We start from the raw sequence: 23,686 nt of genomic DNA on the forward strand, positions 1-23,686 counted from the left end.
AAAAACGAGTGAATGTTTGCTTTTAAATAACTTCAGATATTGTGCTGACATTGTGCCTGACAGCAGTGAAAGACTCACTGGAGGCCACTTTAGTCATGCTTACAGGTAAATAGCTCAAACATTCAAGCTAAAATATAAATATTTATGACTTACTGTTATCCATTTTACTTATAAACAAAGCCTCACTGGAAAAAAAAAGACACAACTGAAAGATGACGGGATAACAAAGTCACCTTACATATTTGAACGCCCCATCATGGCAGCATATCTGAGACTTTGGGGACATTTGGTCAGCCCTGACAAACCAAACTTATTTTCTATTTTTTTGTTTTGTCCGTCTGTCAGACTCCGGCTGCTGCTGTGTTATCTGATATGGAAGACATGTTGGGACATCAAATCTATTTGCACTTTATTGGGTGCAGCTCCTGTGAGTGGACTGCATAGGGCAGGATAGGTGGTGCAGAGACAAGGAGAGGGTGGGGGTGGGGGGGAAGTCAAGAAATATTATGGCATGCATTTTTACTTACATGGTAATCTGACCCTCCCTGTAACACTCTTCCCTCCACCATCACCACCCCCCTGCTTATCTCCATGGCAACTAGTAGCACAAGAGCACTATTATGGTCTGTAGTCTCCCCCTCCACCCCCTCCTTTTTTTTCCTTTTTGGCTCAGAAATGATATTATTATCATTATGAGATATGCATTTCTGCAGGCGTGGTGGTGAGGGGGGGTGGGGGTTGGGAGGGGCATTAAGACCTGTGCACGAGGTTTCCATGACAACTGTCCTTGGTATTCTTCTGATTGGTGATTATGGGATGTTACCCCCCCACCCCCTACCCCCACTTCTCTCCAAATTCACACATGAACACTGTGTCCATAGTTAAGAACAAGGAGACGTGTGGGGGAGGAGGGAAGAAGATAACCAGGAGAGGAGGAGAAAAAAACAAGCAGAAATGGAAAGAAATGAAAAACCAGAGAAGTTGTTTTTCAGGTCGTTTGCTATTTTGGTTCCTGTGTGAGGAATGGCGTGAGGAGTGTGGGGACAAAGAAGGAGTCGGAATGAAGGTGTGCTGAGTCAGAGGTGGTTGTAGCCGAACAGAGAGGCTGGGAGGCCTCCAACCAAACCCAGGAAAGCAGCCCGGAGAGGGTTAAAGCCAGAGAGTTAGTTAGAGCACACTAACAATATGCTGACATGAATTATTTGTAAGGCGGAGATCCTCTAGAGATCAAAACAGCCTGATAATGTTACTAATGTTTAGGAAAACGATGCACTGACATTTGTCTGCATCGTGTCATTAAGATAAATCTGCAGCATCACTCTTTTCCATAAACAAGAAGTTGTGCACAAGTTAATGCAGCACACTTAACAAAGGAAATTACCACCAGCTATTATCTTGGCCTTTTAAGTGTTCTTTCAGTTTACAGCTCACAGCACGACAGAAACATAAGTGACTGTTTGAATTTGGGCTGAGGTTCAGGATTTGGGAGGACTAACTATGATAATCCTAAATATGACTCTGGCTGAACCCCATTTCTTATTGACACCTCGACCCTTAACCATATTTCTTAGCCTTTAATTCAAAATATTACACTACAAAACTGGACACCCCTTTAGGACGTCACCGTCACTCAACGTCAATACGCTCGCAGAACGAGCTCTCCTGCTACCAACGGACTTCGATATATTTTAGCGAGTTTCTGTGGTAGTGCAGCTCATACCTCTTAACTGGTGGTGTGCCTGAAAAATGTCTGAAATGCAAGATAGCCCTTTCTCTTTGCCCTACTCCTACATCACACAAAGAACTGGGACACCCGTACCCCTTCATGTGTGAATCATAGGAGTAAGGCTAAGGGGTCGAAGCGAGATGTTAGCCTCAGTCTTGCAGCATTTCATTATTTTCTCAGAGCGAGTCACCAGTTCAGGAGGTTAACTCTCACACTCTGTTGGACCTGACTAAAGCAGTGGTTCCCAAATTGTCCAGCTTAAAATAAAGTTGCACAGTCTTAAAGTCTTGTGACCCTGACTGTTGCTGATTGAAGAATACAAACATCACAAATAAGCCATTAAACAAAGATTCTCTTTGTGACAGTTAAAGCTAAATATGCTATCATTTGATTTCTGTAGATTTTAGTGTTTGGTGACCCAAAGTGGGGTCTTGAACCCCACATTGGGAACCTCTTGGGTAAAACGTTGCCATTATTAACCGTCTCTGAGCTCAGCAACAGATACATTTGCGTGTTTTGTGTTGTTAATATTAACTGAATGATTTGCAGGCAGGACGAAGAGCTTGTGGGTCGGATATGGGTCAAAGGCTGCTGGGTTGATATTTTCAGCGACACATGACTTTGTTATAGCTGGTAAAATACAAAATGCCTTGTTTTATTTTTCATTACAAGCTAGGCGTCGTCTGGAGAGCACCAGTCCAACGACACCAAAACGTAACTAATTTTGATTTCCCCCGAGGCCCGAAAGTAACTCCCAATTAGCAGAAATGTCAGCAGCTGATTCCACATTTGTGAAAACATCATTCCGAAGCTTCTCTGCCATGCTAAGCAGAAGCAGGTCGGAGTTTTACCCCACAGTCTAAACATATTACAGCCAGTCAATGGTGGGAAAATAGCTGTCTAGGACCCAGACGTTTTTCCCACCATTGACTGCAATGCATTTTCTCACAGCTTGTGGAGCGAGCCAGCATGTGTATGAGCGCAGACAGCTTAACTCAGCTGCTGGCTTGCACTTCTCAGCTCTCTCCTGTGAGTTTTGAGGGATACCTCCAGCTGCAGATTTAAAACGTTTCGACAGCAGGTTTGACCCCCGTGACCTCCTCCTGTCCTCCTCACCGGAGGGGCGACTGGGACGTTTTTTACGCTCTCGCTCATCCGACTGACTAAAAGGTTGCCCTCATGCTGAGTAATGTATGTTTGGGCTCAACAAGGCCCCGTGTTGGGGTTAAACGGGGGTCACCCCACATTCGGCGGCCCCGGGGTGCTCCAAAGGTGCCCGTCGGCGTCGCGGTACCTCACCCGGCCCACGGTGTTTGGGAGACGAGCCCACGTACAGAAGAGCGTCTGCGCATACATGCAAACGCGCACTGAAGTTGAGCAGTCATGTGGCACACACAGTTGCCATGTGAGCGCGTTTTCCTTTTCACCCCCCCTCCTTTCTCCTATCTCTCTCTTTTTGGAGTTATGCTTATTGTGGGATGTCAGTGACTGCGCTCATTACTATTATGGGATGCCACACAGGGATGGGAGGGGGTGAGCATCTCCATGGCAACCTTGGTTGCTAAGGGAGGGGTGGAGGTGTGTGTGGAGGGGGGGGGGTGATGTGCATGGAATGGGGAAGAGACTGTAGAAGAGGGAGGGGGTGAGTTGACTATTATGGTCTGTACGTTGCAAGGTAACTATGCAGAGTGGGGGAGGGGTGAGCGAAATGTGCGTGTATATGTATGAGTGTGTGCATGTGTGTGTGGAGGGAGAATATTATGGGATGCCTGCCCCCTGATCTCTTTGTGTGTGCGCGCGCGAGGAAGAGAAAGAGGAGAAGGCGTCGTGCGCACACGCTACCATAAAAGACACAAATATATTTAAATTAGATGTACACCGTTAAGATATAAAAAAACGAAGAGCTTTCAAGAATTGAATCACTGACAAACTGAGCGTGGAGTTACTGCTTTTGGAAGGTGTTTGGAATCAAGTTGTGAGTATGTCAGTTTTGTTTTATTTTTTGGGCATTTTTGTTAAAAAACGGCGAGGAAGCCTGAGTGAGAGTCGTTTTAAATGCAGATTTTAAGCGACTGTTTTCTGTCTCTAACCTGAATCTGTCCGCCGGTTCGGCTCTGCTCTGTTAGCACGCATGCTAATGGGACTGAAAGTAACGATAGATGTCAGCAGAGATGGAGAGAGTGCTGGAGATAATTTGTATAAACTTCATAATATCCGGGCAAAGTTAGTTTTTTTTGTCCCATGTGTTGACAGCTGGTGTCCTTCTGTGTTTTACCGAGTGCTATTTCGCTCCTAATAATCCACTTCCGCTTTCTTTTGTGTTCTTAATAACCTGGCCGGTGTCCCCGCTACGTTTTTGGACGGACTTCAGGCTCAACTCTGGATTATCCCAAAACAATAACTTTTATTTATAGTTAGCTAAACTGCTAGCTAACTAAAAAGAAAGTTTCCCGCTGGTCGCTATGTCTGGAAGTGAAGACGACAGAGATGACTATGGAGCCGCCGACGACCGCCTAATGCACGGTAAGATGAGGCTCATTTGTTAGCCGAATCTGCTAATGTTCACGCTGCTTGTGTGTTAGCAGATGTTTTTGACGTTCACATCAATCATGCTAGCATAGCGCTAGCTCGTTCGATGCGGCTAACTACTGATTAGCATCCGCTAGCAAACCAGCTGTCAAACGCCTTTTTTAGAGAAAACAGGTAGTTTTACCCTAATTGCAACCAGAGGTTGTAAGAGGCTGGTAGTTGTAGTGTTGTGCTGTCACGCCGACAGACCGGCATGTTCCCCGGGCCTAGCATTAGCCAGCTACCGGTATTTTTTTACGTGTCTATGACAAGATGGAGGCAGCCAGTTAGCTTGAAAGCCTGCGTATGACGTTCTGTAGCGTTGCCCTCCTCAGAGCCGGGCGCCTTCGGTTTGACTGTGAGAGAAAAAAAAACTACACAAAATAAAGCATAAAATGCAAAGCATGCCATCCTGTTTATTCATTACACACTTTTATGTATCCGCTTGTGTATTTATGCTGTGCTCGGAGGCTGCTTTATTTACAGTTAGCTTAAAACTGACGAGCACGCGCGCGGCGTACACGGCGAACCCTTGAGAACAAATATTTGTTCAGATTAGATTTAAGTAATGAAATCGACCAAAAACATGTGCTTTATTTATCAAATAAATATATTTTTTAAAAATAAAAATAAATAAAACTCACCAGCTGTGTTTCGAGGTGCATATTCGAGTGAAAACAAACTCGTACAAATAAAGTAATTTTTGGTTTTAGCTGCACATTGTTCTGGGCTGTTCAAGCTCATTTATGACATATTTTATGTTGTAAATAAACTGGTTTACATCAGGAAAGTGACAAGAAGGACTGCAGCTAAGCGGTATCTTTATTATTGATTGGTTTATGAGATCTTTTATTAATTTGTCATGTGTTTAGAGATGCACAGCTGCAGCAGTAACTTGTTTTTACAGATAATTTAATAGATTGTATGCAGTCAAACTTTAGTCTTGAGCCTATTTGCTACCAAATGCTATTTTAAGCTCGGCTCTTAAGTTGCTCAAGTGTCAGAGCACATCAGACTAATAATACTTGTATCAAAAGCTGACATTACCTGAATCTGCGACCTATTTGTGAATTCACCTTTTCAGGTTTGTTGCTCCATGTTGCATTTTCCTAAAAGCATCTCACACCGTCCACTAGGATCATGTTGGTGTCTGTAAACATCTTAAAATCTGTTGTTTTCTTTGCAACTTTATAGCATTTATGGAATTTGCCTCAAGTGCATTGAAGCAGTTGTAGTGTTGTGTCTTTTAAATGGGACCTAAACTGTTATCCTTTTACATATAAGGTATGTCCTAATAGCAGCTACGTCTGTAATTTTAAGTTATAGCCACTTACAGAAACGAGCTCTGAGTGTCAGTGCAGCAGTGCCTCGTTCTGTACAGCGATCCTGTTTTGTAAGGCCTGCAGGACTGCGGTGAATCATATTGACTAATCAGCTGTAAATTAGTGTTTTAACCTCCAGAGCATTGATTTGAATCACCCTCCCTGAGGACTTCTTGTAAAATAGGGCACAAAGTTAGACTGATAGTTGGTCCTTCACTGGTTTACGTTCTCTGGATTTCTGCTGTTTACACCTTTACACCAGGACGGCATGTTTGCAGGCTAATTTTTACAGAGGGGTCAGTCGTCCTGGCAAAATATAAAAAATGTTCTTGTAGTTAAAAAACATAAATGTTTAACCTTCACATGTACCATACTCTCCATCTTTCTACATAATTACAGCTGCTGGTATTTACTATATAAAATATAACTGTTGTTTACGAGTTAAAGTTGATCCAGTAAGCAAACGAAGCTATGTCCAGAATTATCCAGCATGTGACTGGTGTCTTGTTTCCAGCGGGATGTGCAAGTGTTCAGATATGAGTGTTATCTTCAGAGCTTGTTGTCAAGTAACAATCACACAGCCCGAATGTGGCGACACACAGCCAACTGGTGTGAATCCTAAACATGGAGTCTATCCCCTGGTTTGATTTGCAGATGAGGAGGAAGAGGAGATCTCAGAGACCGAGTCTCCCAAGGTGAAGAAGAAGAAGAAGAAGGCCAAGAAGAGCCGAGAGAGCAAGGGCAGCAAGAGGCGGTCGCGCAGAGAGGTAAAAGAGACGTGTCCTGGCTTAAATATTAACTGTCAGTCTGACAGTATTTGCCATTTAACCTGAGAAAAATAAATCAAAACCTGTTTGTTTTTTTCTGTAAGCTGTGATCTGGCTTCACAAAGTTCTCAATTTGCCTCCAGGAGCTTCCCGTCAGCTCACCTGAGCCCATGGACATGGGCGGAGTGGAAGATGTGGAAGACGTTGGCTCTGCCCAGCGCTCCGAGAGCGAGGGCAGCGACTACACTCCAGGGCGCAAAAAGAAGAAGAAAGGCAGCAGCGGCAAAGACAAGAAGAGAAGCAGCGCTGGGGTGGAGAGGAGCTCCTCCAAAAGGAAAGAACCAGAGCCTGAGGAAGATGAGGATGATGACGACGACGACTCCTCGGTAAGTGGGTGACAAGAATGTGGTCCGGGGAAGTTTGTCCTCCAGATGAACCTGGAAAGTATTGGTTTTAAAGAGTTTGACACGACAGTTTCATCATACACAGACAGAAGTATTCAGGTAAACCCTCTTCCAGACACTAAAAGGCAATTATCTTTTTGGTGATAATATCTGCAAGTCTAATTTTATTTTTAATCACACTTCTTGTTGATGTAAAAGATTAATGTTTTTTTGCTTTTATTTTGTCATCCTGTTTTGACATAAATGAAAATTGTTTTAAAACACAGAACTGAAGCAAGAGTGTGCAAATAGTTTTTTTGTAGGGATCTACTGATTGCTGGAATCAGACATTTCTTTGGCTCAATAAGTGACTGGCACTCAGATTAATGTTACTATTAAAATATTTAAATCAAAGCAGCATTAATGTGGAAAACAAACACTTTTTTGAGAAATCTCCTCATTATTCTTTTATAGTTATAGCTCTAAATTATCTAGAACTCATTGAAATGTCAAACACCTAAGTTGTCTGTTGCTAAAAGAGGCTGTTCTGTTGTAAAATCCATCTCCTCATCAGTCCTTCCTGTGCTTCACGCAGAGGACCTCTTGACTGCGTACCTGTAATGGAGTCTTGTGGTTTGACAAACACGTGGGATCCGAGCGATGCTTGAACAAAAGAACCGTGTCTGCTGGATTCAGAGCCCAGCGGCCAATAGGGGGCCTCACTGTTAATGATAGTTATGCAAGGGGGTGGCATGGGGTGTGTAAGCGTGTCTGTGCGTAAGTCGAAGACGGGCGTGTAAGATTTACTTATAATGTGCTGTTTCCATGGCAATCCTAGTGCAGCACCACACTGTGCACTTGACCCTTTTTCTTTTTGGTTAGATAAATGCGTTTTAATTCAATTGCAGATTTATCTAGCTTCAGTCTGCAGCCCGTTAAAACAAAAGGATGCAAAGCAGCCTTGATAGAAGAAAGAAGCTTTTTTTTATTTTTTGGTCGTGTTTGTGTTACCTAATCACTTACCAAGTTAGAAAATGGAAGATGCAGCAGCTGCAAACTACAAACAGTAGCCCACTATTTATTTATTTTAAAGCAAAAATTATTTTTTGTACATTATTTCTAGGTGTGCATGTTCTTTTAAAGGTTGTTAAATACAAGTTTAAGTTAAGCAATTATTGTCTACCATCAGCTGCCTCGATTTCTAAAGATCAACATCAGCCATAGAAATAAAAAACCTCATGTCAGTCGACCTCTAGTTCTAGTATTCTGCACAACAATTAATAAATAAGTCATAACTACTTCTTATAGTGTGATTTACCAATAATAACTAAGCATCAGAGAGAAAGATTTAAAAACTATCAGGTTTTGAAACCCATGAAAATGCATTTTCATCATTTAGGGACAAATGGCTTAAAGTCAAATGTATGTAAATGTATTTGAGAGAATAGTTGAAGAACATAAAAACATACAATTATGTGACAGAAAATCCGTAAACTACCAACTGCTCTTGATAACAGGTAAATCAGCTGTGCAGGCAGTGAAATGGTTCATATATCACCAAGCAATTTATTGTAATTGCCTTCAGAAACATGCTGGTCAATGTCAATTACAAAAGCATTTGCTTGCTTGCTGGATTCTAATTTTAGAGGCTCTTCACCAGCCACTTGAAGCTCTCACCCATGCAAATGGGCTCTGATGAAGCAAATCCAGTTATCGCAGAAAGGCCTGTTATTCCACATGCAAAGTGGGCTTCTGTGGAGTAACTTATTTAGTTTCTTGTGTGGTGAAATAATGCCTTGAACCTCTCAGGACGACTGCCTTTTATGCAGGAGTTGGCCTTTGTGATGCTCAGATACAAATCGGAGCTGGTTTTTAACCCCAAATAAAAGCTGTCGGCCTGGTTTGATGCAGCAGAGTGACAGGAAGTCCCAGCTGCTCCCATATGTTGGTCACTCAGGATGTGTGTGATCACTCAGTGCATCAAAACAGCAGGAGCTTCTTTTGTAAAGCTCTTCTTTAGCACATTTAGATTCCAGCAGAGATCTGCACAAGTTCAGGCTTGTTTGCTGCAACGGGTTCTCCATCACGCCACCGATTATTGAATCAGGTTTATCAGTTTTGGTCTTAAATGGCAATTTTTGAGTGAATAGACAGGTAAGTGTTTAGCAGATTTTGTTATGTGGTCTTTATGGCATCGAACTTTAAATCTGAAAGATTTTACTGAGATGTTTTTACCTATTTTACCAAAAGCTTTTAACAAACGGGGAAGAAAAGAGACGAGGGTCTGTGTTATCGTCCACCGCTAAAAGCAAAAAGACAATAATGGTTTGTGTTTATCACCGAAAGTTTCACTTCTCTGTCTGACTTAAGTTTTGTTGTTTTGTTGCTTCTTGCAGGAACCAAAGTCATCATCTCAGCTGCTGGATGACTGGGGCATGGAGGACATCGACCACATCTTCACTGAGGAAGACTACCGCTCTCTGACCAACTACAAGGCTTTCAGCCAGTTCGTCAGGTAGATTCCTGCTGTAATTTAACAGAAATCTGAAAATCTGAATGATGGTTCAATATTAGTTATGCTCTCAAATAGTTTTTTTTCAGAAATATTATTTGTCTTCCATCTTTGACTGGTTGTCACATCCTCACAACATTTACTTCAACCTGACTTGGATAGTTTTAGTAAACGTTTGTTATTTTCGTCCACAGACCTCTCATAGCAGCCAAGAACCCTAAGATTGCTGTGTCAAAGATGATGATGGTTCTTGGAGCAAAGTGGCGCGAGTTCAGCACCAACAACCCCCTGAGAGGTGCTGCCGCTGCAAACGCTGCGCTGGCGACCGCAAACGTACCAGCTGCTGTTGATAACATGGTGGCAGAGGTCGTCCCTGCAGTAGCCCCGCCCCCACCGGCCCCCATAGAGCCTCTGCAGACCCCAGCGCCACCTATCCGCAAGGCCAAGACCAAGGAAGGCAAAGGTACCGTGGACGGGAAGAGTCAGAGGAACAGAAGCCTTATTTTTCTGCTTTCAGACAGTTTCCTTCTTACATTTTATGATCTTCCCTTCGTTCTTTTGTTTTTGCAGGACCCAATGCTCGCAAGAAACCAAAACCTGCTCCCAAGCCACAAGAGAAGAAGAATAACGCCAAAACAAAGAAGGTTGCGCCTTTAAAAATCAAACTGGGAGGCTTCAACAGCAAGAGGAAACGCTCATCGGTGCGAACACTTTTTCCTCTTTTCGTTTGCAAAATCTAACCATGTGTGCACATAAAGCAGTTCTACGGGAGGATTCTCTTCCTACGTCTTAATGTTTGTTTGGGGTGTGTGCAGAGCGAAGAGGACGAGCCTGACGTCGACAGTGACTTTGAGAACGGCAGCATCAACAGCGTCTCGGTGTCAGAGAGTTCAAACAGCCGCAGCAGCCGCAGCAAGAAGAAACCCTCAAAGAATAAACCCAAAAAGAAGAAGGGTATCTATTATTTCTGACACTTTTGCACATCTGAGCTGTATCAGGAACTTTGGCCTACGTGTTTAAGTTGCCAATAATCCCAGCTTCTTAAAGATTCCAGCAGAGAAAAGTAAAACCTAATTCAGGGAAAGTATGTCGAGTGTGTTGAACCATCAACATGAGATGTACAGACACACACATTAGTCACTGTGGTTGAGTCAGCCGATTATGGTATATTTAGAAGTCCAGCATCTTCTGGGTTGTTGCCTGCTGAGGCTTCCTCTGTAGCTGCTGTCACAGGATCAAAGCACGTCATCGGCCCGTTCTCATCGGAAGCTAAAGAGATCAAAGTCCTAATGATGACACGGCTCTTTCACTGTGGAAATCCTTTTATTTGTTGCTGAGTTGTTAAAATTCAAATACATTAGTCTTAAAAAGCAGATAAAATGCTACAAATAGACATATTTAGGTCTGCTTTATGACTCAGAGTAAATCTGCAGATCTTATAAAATGTAGGTCATAAGATTTGTTAAGACTCTGTTCCACCATCAGAAGCAGAAGATGGTGACGGATACGAGACGGACCACCAGGACTACTGTGAGGTTTGCCAGCAGGGAGGAGAGATAATCCTGTGTGATACCTGCCCCAGGGCGTACCACATGGTCTGTCTGGACCCTGACATGGAGAAGGCACCTGAAGGCACCTGGAGCTGCCCACACTGCGTAAGAAATGAGAACTTCAGCTTCTTAGCCGCTAAGAGAACAGTAATTAAAGAAGCGATTAGAGCATCTAACAACCGATGTTTCCGATGAATTCCAGGAGAAGGAGGGCATCCAGTGGGAAGCCCGAGAAGATGCCTCAGAGGGAGAGGAGGACAACGGCGAGCCAGGAGAGATGGAGGAGGACGACCACCACATGGAGTTCTGTCGCGTTTGTAAAGATGGAGGCGAGCTCCTCTGCTGCGACTCGTGTCCCTCGTCGTACCACATCCACTGCCTCAACCCGCCGCTCCCAGAGATCCCCAACGGAGAGTGGATCTGCCCCCGCTGCACGGTCAGTAGGCTGCAGGGCTGGCTCAGCTCTGATGATAAAAAACGATGAAATGATAAATAATACTCTCCTCCTGGCTTTCAGTGTCCGCCCTTAAAGGGGAAGGTACAGAAGATCTTAACATGGCGATGGGGAGACCCTCCTCCTCCCACACCTGTGCCCCGCCCTCCGGACCTTCCAGCTGAGGAGCCTGACCCCGCTCCGCTCGCAGGGCGCTCTGAGAGGGAGTTCTTCGCCAAATGGTGCAACTTGTCTTACTGGCATTGCTCCTGGGTCACGGAGCTCCAGGTAGGAAGCTTCAAAACATTCAAGTTTCACATCTTTAAACGCCGTATAATGTGATTTTTACACATTTTTACTTTTGGATTGTGTAGAGGTCATAGTTCACATGAGTAACATTCATTTCCACGTCAGAAGTTGAGAAATATGTGAAGTGTAAAATGAAAAGAGACGAGAACAAAGCAGCTGGGCATGTAGGGAGCATAAAGCTCTGGCCACTGGCCGTAAAGCGGTGGTTGGCTGCCGTCTGTGGCTCTAACCATGGTCAGATCCCCGGCTGGAGCTGCCAGCTGCAGCTTTGACCACCTGCATTTAGTGATTAAAGCTGCTGCTGAAAACCACAGACCCCCGTGGAGCCAGAAAAAGCAGGGGAGGAACAAGAAAACTCAGTATTTTTAAAAAAAAAAGTGCATTTTAAAATTACTAAGCTGCTTTGGAAACAGAGAAAAACTAATTTGTATTTCTATCAAGGCCTTCTGACACCAAAACATGATGTTACACGTCCTTTAAGACTTCTCTTTAATCATATTATGTTCTGTGTAGCTGGAGATGCACTGCCAGGTGATGTTCAGGAACTACCAGAGGAAGAACGACATGGACGAGCCGCCACCTGTCGACTTCGGAGACGGAGAGGAAGACAAGTGCTTGAAGAGGAAACACAAGGATCCCATGTATGCTCAGCTGGAGGAGAAGTACCTCCGCTTTGGAATCAAGATGGAGTGGCTGATGATCCACCGCATCCTGAATCACAGGTCAGACAGTTTTATCTGCGGTGAAACGAGTCAGGATTCCACTTTTCTGTTTAAAAATAATGATCCAAGAGCTTTATTACAGGGAAAACAATTGCAGTTCATGAATTTAGGATGTGAAATTCTGAGCCTGGAGCTTCTTATTCAGATCATATTTAATAAATCTTATTATATTTATGGTGAAAAAACTGCCAGCCTGTTTGTTGATTCAGATCACACGATCTGTTCAAACGGTTCACAACGCTGAGAAGTCTAATTAAATGTCATATTTTGGTCACTTGGGATATAGTTCTTAAGTGATTTTGGTGAAATGAAGGGAAACCCTGTTTTTCTGCTTCTTTTCCAGTGTGGACAGAAAGAATAACGCCCACTACCTGATAAAGTGGCGAGAGCTGCCGTACGATCAGGCCACCTGGGAGTCGGAGGACATGGACATACCTGAGTTTGACCTCTACAAACAGCAGTACTGGAATCACAGGTGGGTTCAGCTCGGCGCCGACGGTGACTTCAGCAGCATCGAACAGTGATTTACTGACTGCATCATCCGTCTGTTTGATGCAGGGAGCTGATGATGGGAGAGGACGGCAGGCCAGGGAAGAAGATCAAGGTGAAGGGAAGAGGCGTGAAGCGGCCGGAGAGACCGCCTGAGAACCCGGTGGTGGATGTAAGAGAACTCAACTTTTAACTCTGCTTGCTGGAACTTTTCACACTGAGACGGTTCATCTAAAATAAACATCTTTGAGTCACCTGAGTACGTGTTCTGAATCTCTTCCTGACTTCTGGTTCCAGCCGACGATCAAGTTTGACCGTCAGCCGGACTACCTGGACAGCACCGGGGGGACGCTGCACCCCTACCAGCTGGAGGGTCTGAACTGGCTGCGGTTCTCCTGGGCTCAGGGCACCGACACCATCCTGGCTGACGAGATGGGTTTGGGAAAGACGGTGCAGACTGCCGTCTTCCTCTACTCGCTGTATAAAGAGGTGAGCTGCTGTGAGATGCTTGGATGGATTCTTTAAAAGTTGGGCCACACAAACTAAAACTTATTAAATGCTGCTTTTTATCTGGTTTGATCTGCTTTTTTTGTCTTAAATTTTATTCTTGTTATGACTTTTATGGAACATTTCTTTAAAAAAGTCTTAATTTCAGCTTTATAAGTCAGTTAAGGCTCTAAGTTGTAAACCATCCAGTCGTTTGTGGTGGGCTTTGTGTTGTCTGTGCGTAGCTGCTGTCCTGTTGGTCAGGTGGCATCCAGCCATTTTGTACAAGTGAGTCGATTCTGACGACATTAAGTGGGATCTGGAAACAATCAGACAGATTTCATGTGTGTGGCTGCTGCCACCTAAAGGTGGGAGGTCAGAATGCACTTCCTGCTAAAGCCACAGGGAATCCTGTAACTTGAAGTGTTTTCTTTGTTGTTGTTGTTTTAAGAAATGGTTTTAAAAAGCACCTTATTCTGTGGTTGGTGTATATATGGGGCAGAAAGCAGCCCTGGAGCTGTTTATTTCACTTCAAGTCTTTGCAAGGCTCACTTTGTGTCTCTGTTATAAAACTCTGATCTCATCGTGGTTTTTTTCTGTTCCAAGAACAGAAAGAACACTTTTATTCACATAAGAATTAAAATTCATGCCTTTTTTTTAACTCTGTGCCTTCTGTATCAGTCGCATGTAAAGATATTTAAATCAGGTCAGGCAGAAATGATGCGTTCTGGTCATTTCTCAACATTTTTATTGGTTGACGGGTTCGTTTTTATAATCCATGTGATCCCAATCAACAATATACGTGCCACCAACTGATCATGTGTCCTTAAGTTTAGTGAAACTTCAGTAAAATGTGGCAGGTTGTGAAATTTAACTTTAATATTTTGAGCGTATTGAAACCAGTGTTGGTATAATTCTGCTAATATAGTCAAATAAGGAAGAAAGAAGCTCCATCAGTTATAAAGAAGCAGATATGGTGATTCAAAATTATGGAAATATATTTTTAAGTTCAAGCAATAGTAAGAATTTACGTATGTTTTTTGTAAAAAATGTCTTTTTTACAAGCTTGTCTCTTCACCCTTTTATTCTTCCACATGTAGAATGTTTGTAAGCAAGAAATTCATCTGTTGGGTTTTATTTCAACCAGTTTTATTTTGATATTTGTCATAAAAATGAGTTCAAATAAGGGGAAGACATTATGTTAAATATTTCTGTTTGGGTTTTTTAGTCATTGTGTGATTTTTCTTTAAATTGAATGTTTTCTTGTAAACTTGGTTAAACAGAAGCTGAAAAAAGCCATTAAGTTTATTAACAAATCTGGTAATTTTAACATTGTCAGATGTTCTTAATCTCATTTAGAAAGTTGTGAGGAATCTTCTGATTTATTTTCTGAGGTTTTAAAGTCAAAATACTTTGACTTAAATGGATATTCTTTCATTCTCAAGTGTATTTAAGTTTATATAATTATAAAATGCGTGAAAGTATTTGATCTGTTTTAGCATTAAACCAATATTTTTATATTGCTATATTTAAGCAACTGTCTGTTCTGCTTTCTGAATTATTTAGGTGTTGAAGATTTCAAATCAAACAGAAAAACAAACTAAAGTGGTGTAATAATGGCAGCTGTTGGACATCACAGCAACTGTCTTACTGTGGACAAATATTGTGTCCCCCTCAGGGCCACTCCAAGGGGCCGTTTCTGGTCAGCGCTCCTCTGTCCACCATCATTAACTGGGAACGAGAGTTTGAGATGTGGGCTCCCGACATGTACGTAGTGACGTACGTCGGTGACAAAGACAGCCGAAGCATAATCAGGGAGAACGAGTTCTCCTTCGAGGACAACGCCATCCGAGGGGGGAAGAAGGCGTCCAGAATGAAGGTGGGAGGAGACGACGGCGATCGATTCAGGAATTTAAACCCTTGGAAAAAGGTTTAAACTTACACATCTTCTGTTTTCTCCCAACAGAAAGACTCATCCATCAAGTTCCACGTTCTGCTGACGTCCTACGAGCTGATCACCATCGACATGGCCGTCCTGGGTTCTATAGACTGGGCATGCCTGGTGGTGGACGAGGCCCACAGGCTGAAGAACAACCAGTCCAAGGTAAACGGCCACAACAACTCACAACAATGCTGCTGTCTGGATCTGGTGCAAACATGTTTCTGTTAGAGGATCGAATGGCCGAAAGAATTAATCTGCCACCAAAATAATCAGCTTCTATTTCTGTTCTAGAACATGTTTAAATTCCTGTTTTTATTTATTTAATCATCGTTGTTTGTCTGACTTTAGTCTGTTTGACTGCAGCTGTTTCTCACTCAACCTGAAACCTTTCTAAGCCTGTTATTTTTGTGTGTGTCATTAGTTTTTCCGGGTGTTGAACAACTACCCCCTGCAGCACAAACTGCTGCTGACGGGAACTCCTCTGCAGAACAACCTGGAGGAGCTTTTCCACCTGCTCAACTTCCTCACACCTGAGAGGTTCAGGTACGTACGAGCTCTGCTGCAGGGATTAAAGTTCATCTTTTAAAATAAGAAGGAAAAAATCAACATGTTTGTTGTTGTGGTCCTGTTAAAGGCATCCAATTTAATTATGATACAGGAATTGAACTGACATCGTTTTTAACAAGTAACTCAAATCAGAGCCAAAGGGTATTATGTTTTGTTGTTGCAGCTCATAAATGATGACTTGACCTCTAGTTGCACATAATAAAAACCTCTTCTGTCTTTTTAATCCCTGCTTAAAATCCATCTCTTCACTGTGGCTTTTTGTTCATTTTAAACATTTTCATTATACTGCTGTTCTTTTTTTATGCATCTTGTTTTTATTCTGTTCTGATACTGTTGTTATGGCTTTTTATTATTACATCTTTTATTTATTGCTTTGTATAGTCCACATGAATAAAGATGGTTGGACTGGATTTAATTTCATTCAGCCGACACTTAAATCAAGTTGGCTGTAAAAAAAAAAATATATATATATTTACTGTTTGTAAAACCTTCAGGAATCAAATGTGTTGCCACAGAGTTCTCATATAGGAATAAAACTTAAGAACAGGGAGCAAGAAATTTGCATTTGCCAGACAAATAGAAACCGTCCCTCAGACTGCAGGTTTAAGCAAGAATAACCTCACCCATTTGTGTTTTTGTCTGCAGCAAGTTGGAGGTTTTCCTGGAGGAGTTTGCTGATATTGCAAAAGAGGACCAGATCAAGAAGCTGCATGACATGTTGGGTCCACACATGCTCAGAAGGCTGAAGGCCGACGTCTTCAAACACATGCCCTCAAAAACCGAGCTCATCGTCAGAGTGGAGCTCAGCCCCATGCAGAAGTGAGTCCAGGGTTGGTGTTAAAGACAAGAATCCGAGGAGATGCTGCTAATGCAAACCCCTAAATGCTGATTTCTGTTGGCAGGAAATACTACAAATTCATCTTGACGAAAAACTTTGAGGCCCTCAACACAAAAGGAGGAGGAAACCAGGTTTCACTGCTGAATGTCGTCATGGACCTCAAGAAGTGCTGTAACCACCCCTACCTCTTCCCTGGAGCTGCTATGGTACGAGCCAAACACCCGGCAGGAGTTTTATTACGGCTTCATTTCAGTTTAACATTCTCTGCAGTTGTGTCTGAACTCTGAGTTTTCTTTGGTCCCTTCAATCAGGAAGCTCCCAAGATGCCCAACGGGATGTACGATGGAAACGCTCTCACTAAGTCTTCTGGGAAGCTGCTGCTGCTGCAGAAGATGATGAGGAAGCTGAAGGAGGGGGGACATCGAGTGCTTATTTTCTCTCAGGTCAGGAACCTTATTAAAAACTGAGTTTGTTTAAATACTTTTTTAATTGTATTTACCAGTCCTTGTGTGTTTTTCCTCCAGATGACCAAAATGTTGGATCTGCTGGAGGACTTCCTTGAGAACGAAGGCTACAAATACGAGAGGATTGATGGAGGAATCACAGGAGGGATGAGACAAGAAGCTATTGATCGTTTTAACGGTGAGTTTGTTTCTTTTGATTCAGCTTTTTCTTTTCTTTAAGTCATTTAAAATGCTCTCCTCTAAAAGTAATTCTATAAATGTAGTTTGAGAAGATCTACCTTTCTTCTTTTCCCACCTCATTAATCGTTTTAATCTTTGTGGCTCAGCTCCAGGTGCCCAGCAGTTTGCCTTCCTGCTGTCGACGAGAGCCGGAGGTTTGGGCATCAATCTGGCCACAGCCGACACGGTCATCATCTACGACTCTGACTGGAATCCTCACAACGACATCCAGGTACTACAGTTAACCCTTTTTGTGGTTAAAAAAGTGGTGAAAATAAGTTATTTAAGATGTTTCCTTTGTGTTCAGGCCTTCAGCAGAGCTCATCGTATCGGTCAAAACAGAAAGGTGATGATCTACCGATTTGTCACTAAGGCCTCAGTGGAAGAGAGAATTACTCAGGTAAATGTTGTTTTTAGGTTTTTACTATCATCTAATCTGAGTTTTTGTTTGACAACAACAGAAGGTAGAATTAAACAGCTGCATATCCCATTTTAACTGAGTAATACCCAGCTTTCATCATCATCTTGTTTCTGCTTCAGGTTGCCAAAAAGAAGATGATGCTGACTCACCTGGTGGTCCGACCTGGTCTGGGATCCAAGACCGGCTCCATGTCCAAACAGGAACTGGATGACATTCTCAAGTTTGGAACTGAAGCTCTCTTCAAGGACGAGGGCGAAGGTGAGGGAGGGTTCATGTGCAGCAGAACGGTAAAGACTGACAGCAGCTGCATCAACATGTCTGTGCTTCATCAGGTGAGAACAAAGAGGAGGACAGCAGCATCATTCACTACGATGACAAAGCCATCGACCGGCTGCTGGACAGGAACCAGGACGCCACGGACGACACGGAGCTGCAGAGCATGAACGAATACCTGAGCTCCTTCAAAGTGGCTCAGTATGTGGTCAAAGACGAGGAGGAGGAGGTGAGGCTGGGACCAGCCGTGGACCGCTCTGTCACCCCGTTCTGTTCTCAAACTCTTCATCTGCTGTCTCTCAGGAGGAAGAGGTGCAGCGGGAGATCATCAAGCAGGAGGAGAGCGTTGATCCCGATTACTGGGAGAAGCTGCTGCGGCATCATTATGAGCAGCAGCAGGAGGATCTGGCCCGAAACCTGGGCAAAGGAAAACGGATCCGCAAGCAGGTCAACTACAACGACGGCTCCCAGGAAGACCGAGGTAGAGACGGACGGTTGACCAGCAGCTTATACACCAACTCATATTTAGTTGTTTAAATGCATGAAAATAACAAATATCCTCCTTGTTTTGTTTCTGTCTGACAGCTGATTGGCAGGATGACCAATCTGATGGCCAATCAGATTACTCCGTGGCTTCTGAGGAGGCTGACGAAGACTTTGATGAAAGATCAGAAGGTAAGAGCCATCTTGTTTTATAGTTTGAACATGTTCTTGTGTTTAACTTAGTTGCTCCTGTTTAAGCTCCAAACCAAATTATAAATCTTGCTTCTCTTCTTAAATCATAGTAAGTTTTATAATTGCTATTTGTGTCTTTTTTCCCTTCCCCCTGCAGCTAACTCTCGCAGGCCGAACAGGAAGGGCCTGAGGAATGACAAAGACAAACCACTGCCCCCCCTGCTGGCCAGGGTTGGAGGCAACATTGAGGTAAAAATCTGCAGCTGGGTTCATGTCTCTGATGTCTGCCTGTGAGGTCAAAGACAGAAGTTATAAAATATGTTTGGTTGTTTCCCAGGTGCTGGGTTTCAACTCTCGGCAGAGGAAGGCCTTCCTGAATGCAGTGATGCGTTATGGGATGCCTCCCCAGGACGCCTTCACCACTCAGTGGCTGGTCCGAGACCTGCGAGGGAAATCGGAGAAAGAGTTTAAGTAAGTTGTCGCCTCTTCTCTGCTTATTCAGTCTTTTTTTGGTCTTATACTCACGTTCACCTGATCATTTTCACTCCTCTCACCGTCTCAGGGCCTACGTCTCGTTGTTTATGCGTCACCTGTGCGAACCTGGAGCCGACGGCGCCGAAACCTTCGCAGACGGCGTCCCCAGAGAAGGGTTGTCACGGCAACATGTCCTCACACGCATCGGCGTCATGTCACTTATACGCAAAAAGGTAAAACTTGGACTTTGCTGTTCTCACTTTCAGTTTGAGCTCAACTTACATTTTAATTAAGATAAAAGGTGACAGAAAGATCACAGACATAAAAAACTATATGTATGTATATTATCAATAAATCAAAAGCAGAACTTCTTTAAGTAGGATTGAGTTATTTATGAAGACAGCAAATATTTTCAGTCACCAAAAATTGATGTTTTTAACAGAAAAACTAAATGTTTTATTGTTATTTCTGTAACTGGAGGCTGTTTCATCTCTAAAAAATGTGGAAAAACACTCAAATCTGTTGCTGATCAATAAGACAGACCAACAAAAATGAAATGTAAAAGTATTTTGTGGTATAAAAAAGTCTAAACAGTCTTAAAAAGCTGTAACATCTTTAATTGCAGTGTTGTTTTCTCTTCAGAACAGGCTTTTTGTTTGTCCAGTTAGTGGAAACAAACGTTCTCTGTTTCTTTCAGGTCCAGGAGTTCGAACATGTGAACGGTCAGTGGTCGATGCCCTGGATGGCCGACCTGGAGGAGAACAAGAGGAACGCAGCTCAGCCCGACTCACCTGGGAAAACCCCGTCCACCGGGACCCCCGCTGACACACAACCCAACACCCCTGCCCCAGGTAGGATCCTCACACAGACTGAACCTGAACACAGCTAAAGGTAGTGAGAAAATAGATCTACAGAGCAATAAAACACAACGTAATGATTGAATCTGTTTGTCCTTTTAGCTGATGACTCTTCAAAGACTGACGATGCGTCGAAGGATGGAGAGAAGGAGGTGAAGAAGGAGGCCGAGGCGGAGAAGAACGGCAAGGAGACGGTCAAAGCCAACAATGAGGTAAAATCAGGATTTACTGTTTATAAATGTGAACAAAACAAAAATTGGTTTGATGCTGATTTCGTGGCTTTCGTAGGTCATCGCCATCCCTGACGATGACGAGAAGAGTCAGACAGCCAAGCAGGAGAAGACAAACGGCGAGGAGCCGATGGAGACGGACAAACCGAGCAACGGGGAGGCCGAGAGCGCGAAGGAGAAGGACGGCGAGAAGGAGGGAGAGGGCGAGGGCGAGAAGAAGAGTTCAGACGGAGGAGAGGAAAACAAGCCGCAGTCAGAAACAAAGGCAGAGGGGTCAGAGGTCAAACCTGAAGACTCTGAGGTCAAAGGTAAAACTTGACTGTTTTTCTTTTTTTAGATCTGGAGTTATTTTCAGTTTTTTCTGTTCTAACAGATTCTATTTGTCCTGCAGCAGAGGAAAAGAAGGAAGAGAAAACAGAAAAGATGGACACAACTCCTCCTGCAGACGAAAAGAAAGGTACCAGAAGTTTTTCTTTTAAATATTTCTCTCTGATGAGCAGTAGTGACCCCTCATCTGTGCTGCTTCAGTAGACGTGAAGGAGGAGAAAGATGCTCAGAAGCCCGAGGAGGCGACCAAACTTCAGAACGGCGACAGCAGCAAAGAGGGCGCCGCGTCAGCGGCGGCCTCCACGGCGAACAGCGTGAGCGAGGAGAAGAAGAAGGCCAAAACTCGATTCATGTTCAACATCGCAGACGGAGGATTCACGGGTACAAACAGGCACTCGGATACAAACATTAAATATGTTTGCTTAGTTAAAAGTCACTGATATCCTCTGGCTTCCCTTCAGAGCTGCACTCTTTGTGGCAGAACGAGGAGCGCGCCGCCACGGTTACCAAGAAAACCAACGAGATCTGGCACCGCCGGCACGACTACTGGCTGCTGGCCGGCATCATACAGTATCCTTTACTCATCGGCCTGATGACGAACCTGTGTGTGTAAACTGATCTTCTGCTCGTTGTTCCCTTTGACCGGCGCTCACCTCAGACACGGTTACGCTCGCTGGCAAGACATCCAGAACGACATCAGGTTCGCCATCCTCAACGAGCCTTTCAAAGGAGAGATGAACAGGGGCAACTTCCTGGAAATCAAGAATAAGTTCCTTGCCCGAAGATTCAAGGTACAGATCTTTATTTTTCAGAAGCAGCACAGTTCATGGGGAGAAATAAACTGGAATATGTGACATAAAACCCAAATATTTTTTAATTAACTACTTTAAGAAGCAGCTTGAAAGTAGAATAATGTCAGTTTTAGCTCAAATAATTAAAAGTGGTTGTTTTTAAAAAATAATGGACTTATTATCTACCTTTTCCCACCAAAAATCTGTGGTCTTGCATTGAACAAATGTCTGAGATTTCTATTAAAGATGTTGAATGAAGTTGGATAAACTGACTTGTATTTTCCTCCGACACTCTGTGCAGTTGTTGGAGCAAGCGTTGGTGATCGAGGAGCAGCTGCGTCGCGCCGCCTACCTCAACATGTCAGAGGACCCCTCCCACCCCTCCATGGCCCTGAACACCCGCTTCAGTGAGGTGGAGTGTCTGGCAGAGTCCCACCAGCACCTCAGTAAGGAGTCCATGTCCGGGAACAAGCCAGCCAACGCCGTCCTGCACAAAGGTGAAGGCTCCGAGGCTCAGAGGCTCCGAGCGGCCGCAGAAATCGGCTCAAACCGGATCCACGTGTCGCTGTGCCGTTCCTGACTTCTCTCTCTGTGCCTCTCAGTGCTGAAGCAGCTGGAAGAGCTGCTGAGTGACATGAAGGCAGATGTGACCCGCCTCCCGGCAACCATCGCTCGGATACCGCCGGTTGCTGTGCGACTCCAGATGTCTGAGAGGAACATCCTGAGCCGCCTAGCGAGCCGAGGGACAGACACTCAGGCACAGACACAGCAGGTAACCACGTGAATTTTTTAATAAACTTTCTCTTCCTCTGAAATTAGCTTTAAAAAGAACAAAATGCTAATTAAATTAATTAAATGTTGTTTTTGTTGTCGTCTGTCAGATGTCGCAGCAGTAGACTGAAAATTGTCTCTAACCTCAAGAACCACCCCCTGCCTCACGTCAACATTCCTGATTGGTGCACAGCAGAACGACGGACGGCGCGTCCAAAGCTTGAAGCCACGCCCTGTTCACTTTTCACCTCACAGACTTTACAGAGAATTTTTCGGGAGGATCAAAACGCCTCCGTTTTCCCTGACAAAATGAGGCTGTGGACAGAAAAGCTTTTTTTATTTTTTTCTCCCATTTTTTTCAATTTCTGTATTAATATTATTGATATAATGTTATTATGATGGTTTTTTTGGGACCTAAATAAAAAAATAAAATAAATTAGATTGTTTGTTTAGTTAAAGAGGCGTGCTCCAAAGGGCCTCTGAGGTTAAAAATACCTCCTGCTGTAAGGAAGTCAGAGATCAAATATCTTTTGTTTTTATTTGATGGGCTGGAGTTAAAGAGTTATAAAATACCTTCTTCTGCAGAGCTGGTTTCATCCACAGTCGTTTCAGAGAAAAATCTCCGGACCACAGAAAACGGCTTCATCACCTCTGAAACATTCAACCTTCAGAAGAACCTGCTGCTCTGAGACGCTGGAGAAGAAAAAGGCATTTCCAGGTTGAGGTAAGGTTTGATGGGTCAGCTCCTGGCAGAAATCTGGACCTTAAACGGTGGTTAGATGTTTGTCACATTTACTTTAGTTCGTCTTTAACGTAGCAGCTTTTCTTGTTGTTGCAGTTTGTCTCAGACTCATAGAAACATGATGGGAGAACAGATGAATTAGAGGTTTTAAATGTCCTCGGGTTGATTTGTTTTCTGTTCATGGGGAGTTTTTACCTCAGAGGGACGGTGGTGATCATTAAAAGTGAAATCTCTGAAAGTTGCATCCAAATTAAATAATATTTTTATTGCCAGAGAAGATAAATGAGCGTTTCAGTCTTTTTAGACCAGCTGTGGAAACTTTTTGCACGCAGAAATGTTCAAACAAATTATCTAGTCTTCGTCTTTGAGAGGAAAATTCAGGTCTTTTTAAGGGTAGAAAGGTTAAACAATAATCATCTGACCTGTCACCAGTCAGGGAAAATGAGTCTGGCCCGTTTCAAAGATTTTATAGGAAGTCGTGTGAATGCTTTATTTTTTTTATCTTAATCTAACTTTGCATTTATTCAGGCAGAAAGTTTGATGTTTCTGCAGGAGTTGCTGCTACTTGAGCTCAGAAATGACAGCGTAAAGTAAAGCAACGATCCACTTTGTTCCTCCTGCGTCAATGAAGCTGTTATCTCGTTGGTCCGGTCAGAATCAAACCCAGATGGTTTTTCCATAACCTTCCCACAGAACTCCACTTCAAAAGATCTGAGCTATCCCTTTAAAGCCTTCCTAAGAAACTGACAGATTAAAGCAACAGCAGCTGCTGAGTTCAGGAGGGTTCATCTTCATCCTGTCCAACACAGAAACTTACTGATGGAGAAT

General features: G+C 43.5%; 1 protein-coding gene across 3 annotated transcripts; it reads left to right on the forward strand.

Annotated features, from left to right (window-relative positions):
* Window positions 1-3,457: 3,457 nt before the first annotated feature.
* Window positions 3,458-22,562, forward strand: chd4a (chromodomain helicase DNA binding protein 4a). Of its 3 annotated transcripts, none has more exons than XM_017427650.3 (41): window positions 3,458-3,705; window positions 4,098-4,249; window positions 6,271-6,383; window positions 6,527-6,769; window positions 9,163-9,281; window positions 9,473-9,741; window positions 9,849-9,979; window positions 10,094-10,232; window positions 10,764-10,933; window positions 11,031-11,264; window positions 11,346-11,549; window positions 12,084-12,292; window positions 12,636-12,767; window positions 12,851-12,953; window positions 13,079-13,270; window positions 14,946-15,146; window positions 15,234-15,371; window positions 15,631-15,752; window positions 16,422-16,595; window positions 16,679-16,820; window positions 16,926-17,057; window positions 17,139-17,256; window positions 17,405-17,529; window positions 17,605-17,697; window positions 17,838-17,976; window positions 18,051-18,220; window positions 18,295-18,472; window positions 18,577-18,666; window positions 18,824-18,915; window positions 19,004-19,137; window positions 19,229-19,373; window positions 19,838-19,991; window positions 20,100-20,209; window positions 20,286-20,535; window positions 20,619-20,684; window positions 20,756-20,935; window positions 21,016-21,124; window positions 21,213-21,345; window positions 21,647-21,842; window positions 21,948-22,117; window positions 22,227-22,562. In XM_017427650.3, the coding sequence occupies exons 2-41, from the start codon at window positions 4,189-4,191 to the stop codon at window positions 22,239-22,241; spliced, it is 5,895 nt and encodes a 1,964-aa protein (XP_017283139.1). In that variant the 5' UTR covers window positions 3,458-3,705; window positions 4,098-4,188; the 3' UTR covers window positions 22,242-22,562. The 3 variants fall into 3 exon arrangements, with proteins under 3 accessions (XP_017283139.1, XP_017283138.1, XP_017283140.1); XM_017427649.3 differs by having other exon boundaries at window positions 3,458-3,701; XM_017427651.3 differs by lacking the exon at window positions 3,458-3,705 and having other exon boundaries at window positions 4,189-4,249; window positions 20,759-20,935.
* The last annotated feature ends 1,124 nt before the right edge of the window (window positions 22,563-23,686 follow it).

This window comes from Kryptolebias marmoratus, linkage group LG5, assembly GCF_001649575.2.
Source record: "Kryptolebias marmoratus isolate JLee-2015 linkage group LG5, ASM164957v2, whole genome shotgun sequence".
Taxonomy (NCBI): domain Eukaryota; kingdom Metazoa; phylum Chordata; class Actinopteri; order Cyprinodontiformes; family Rivulidae; genus Kryptolebias; species Kryptolebias marmoratus.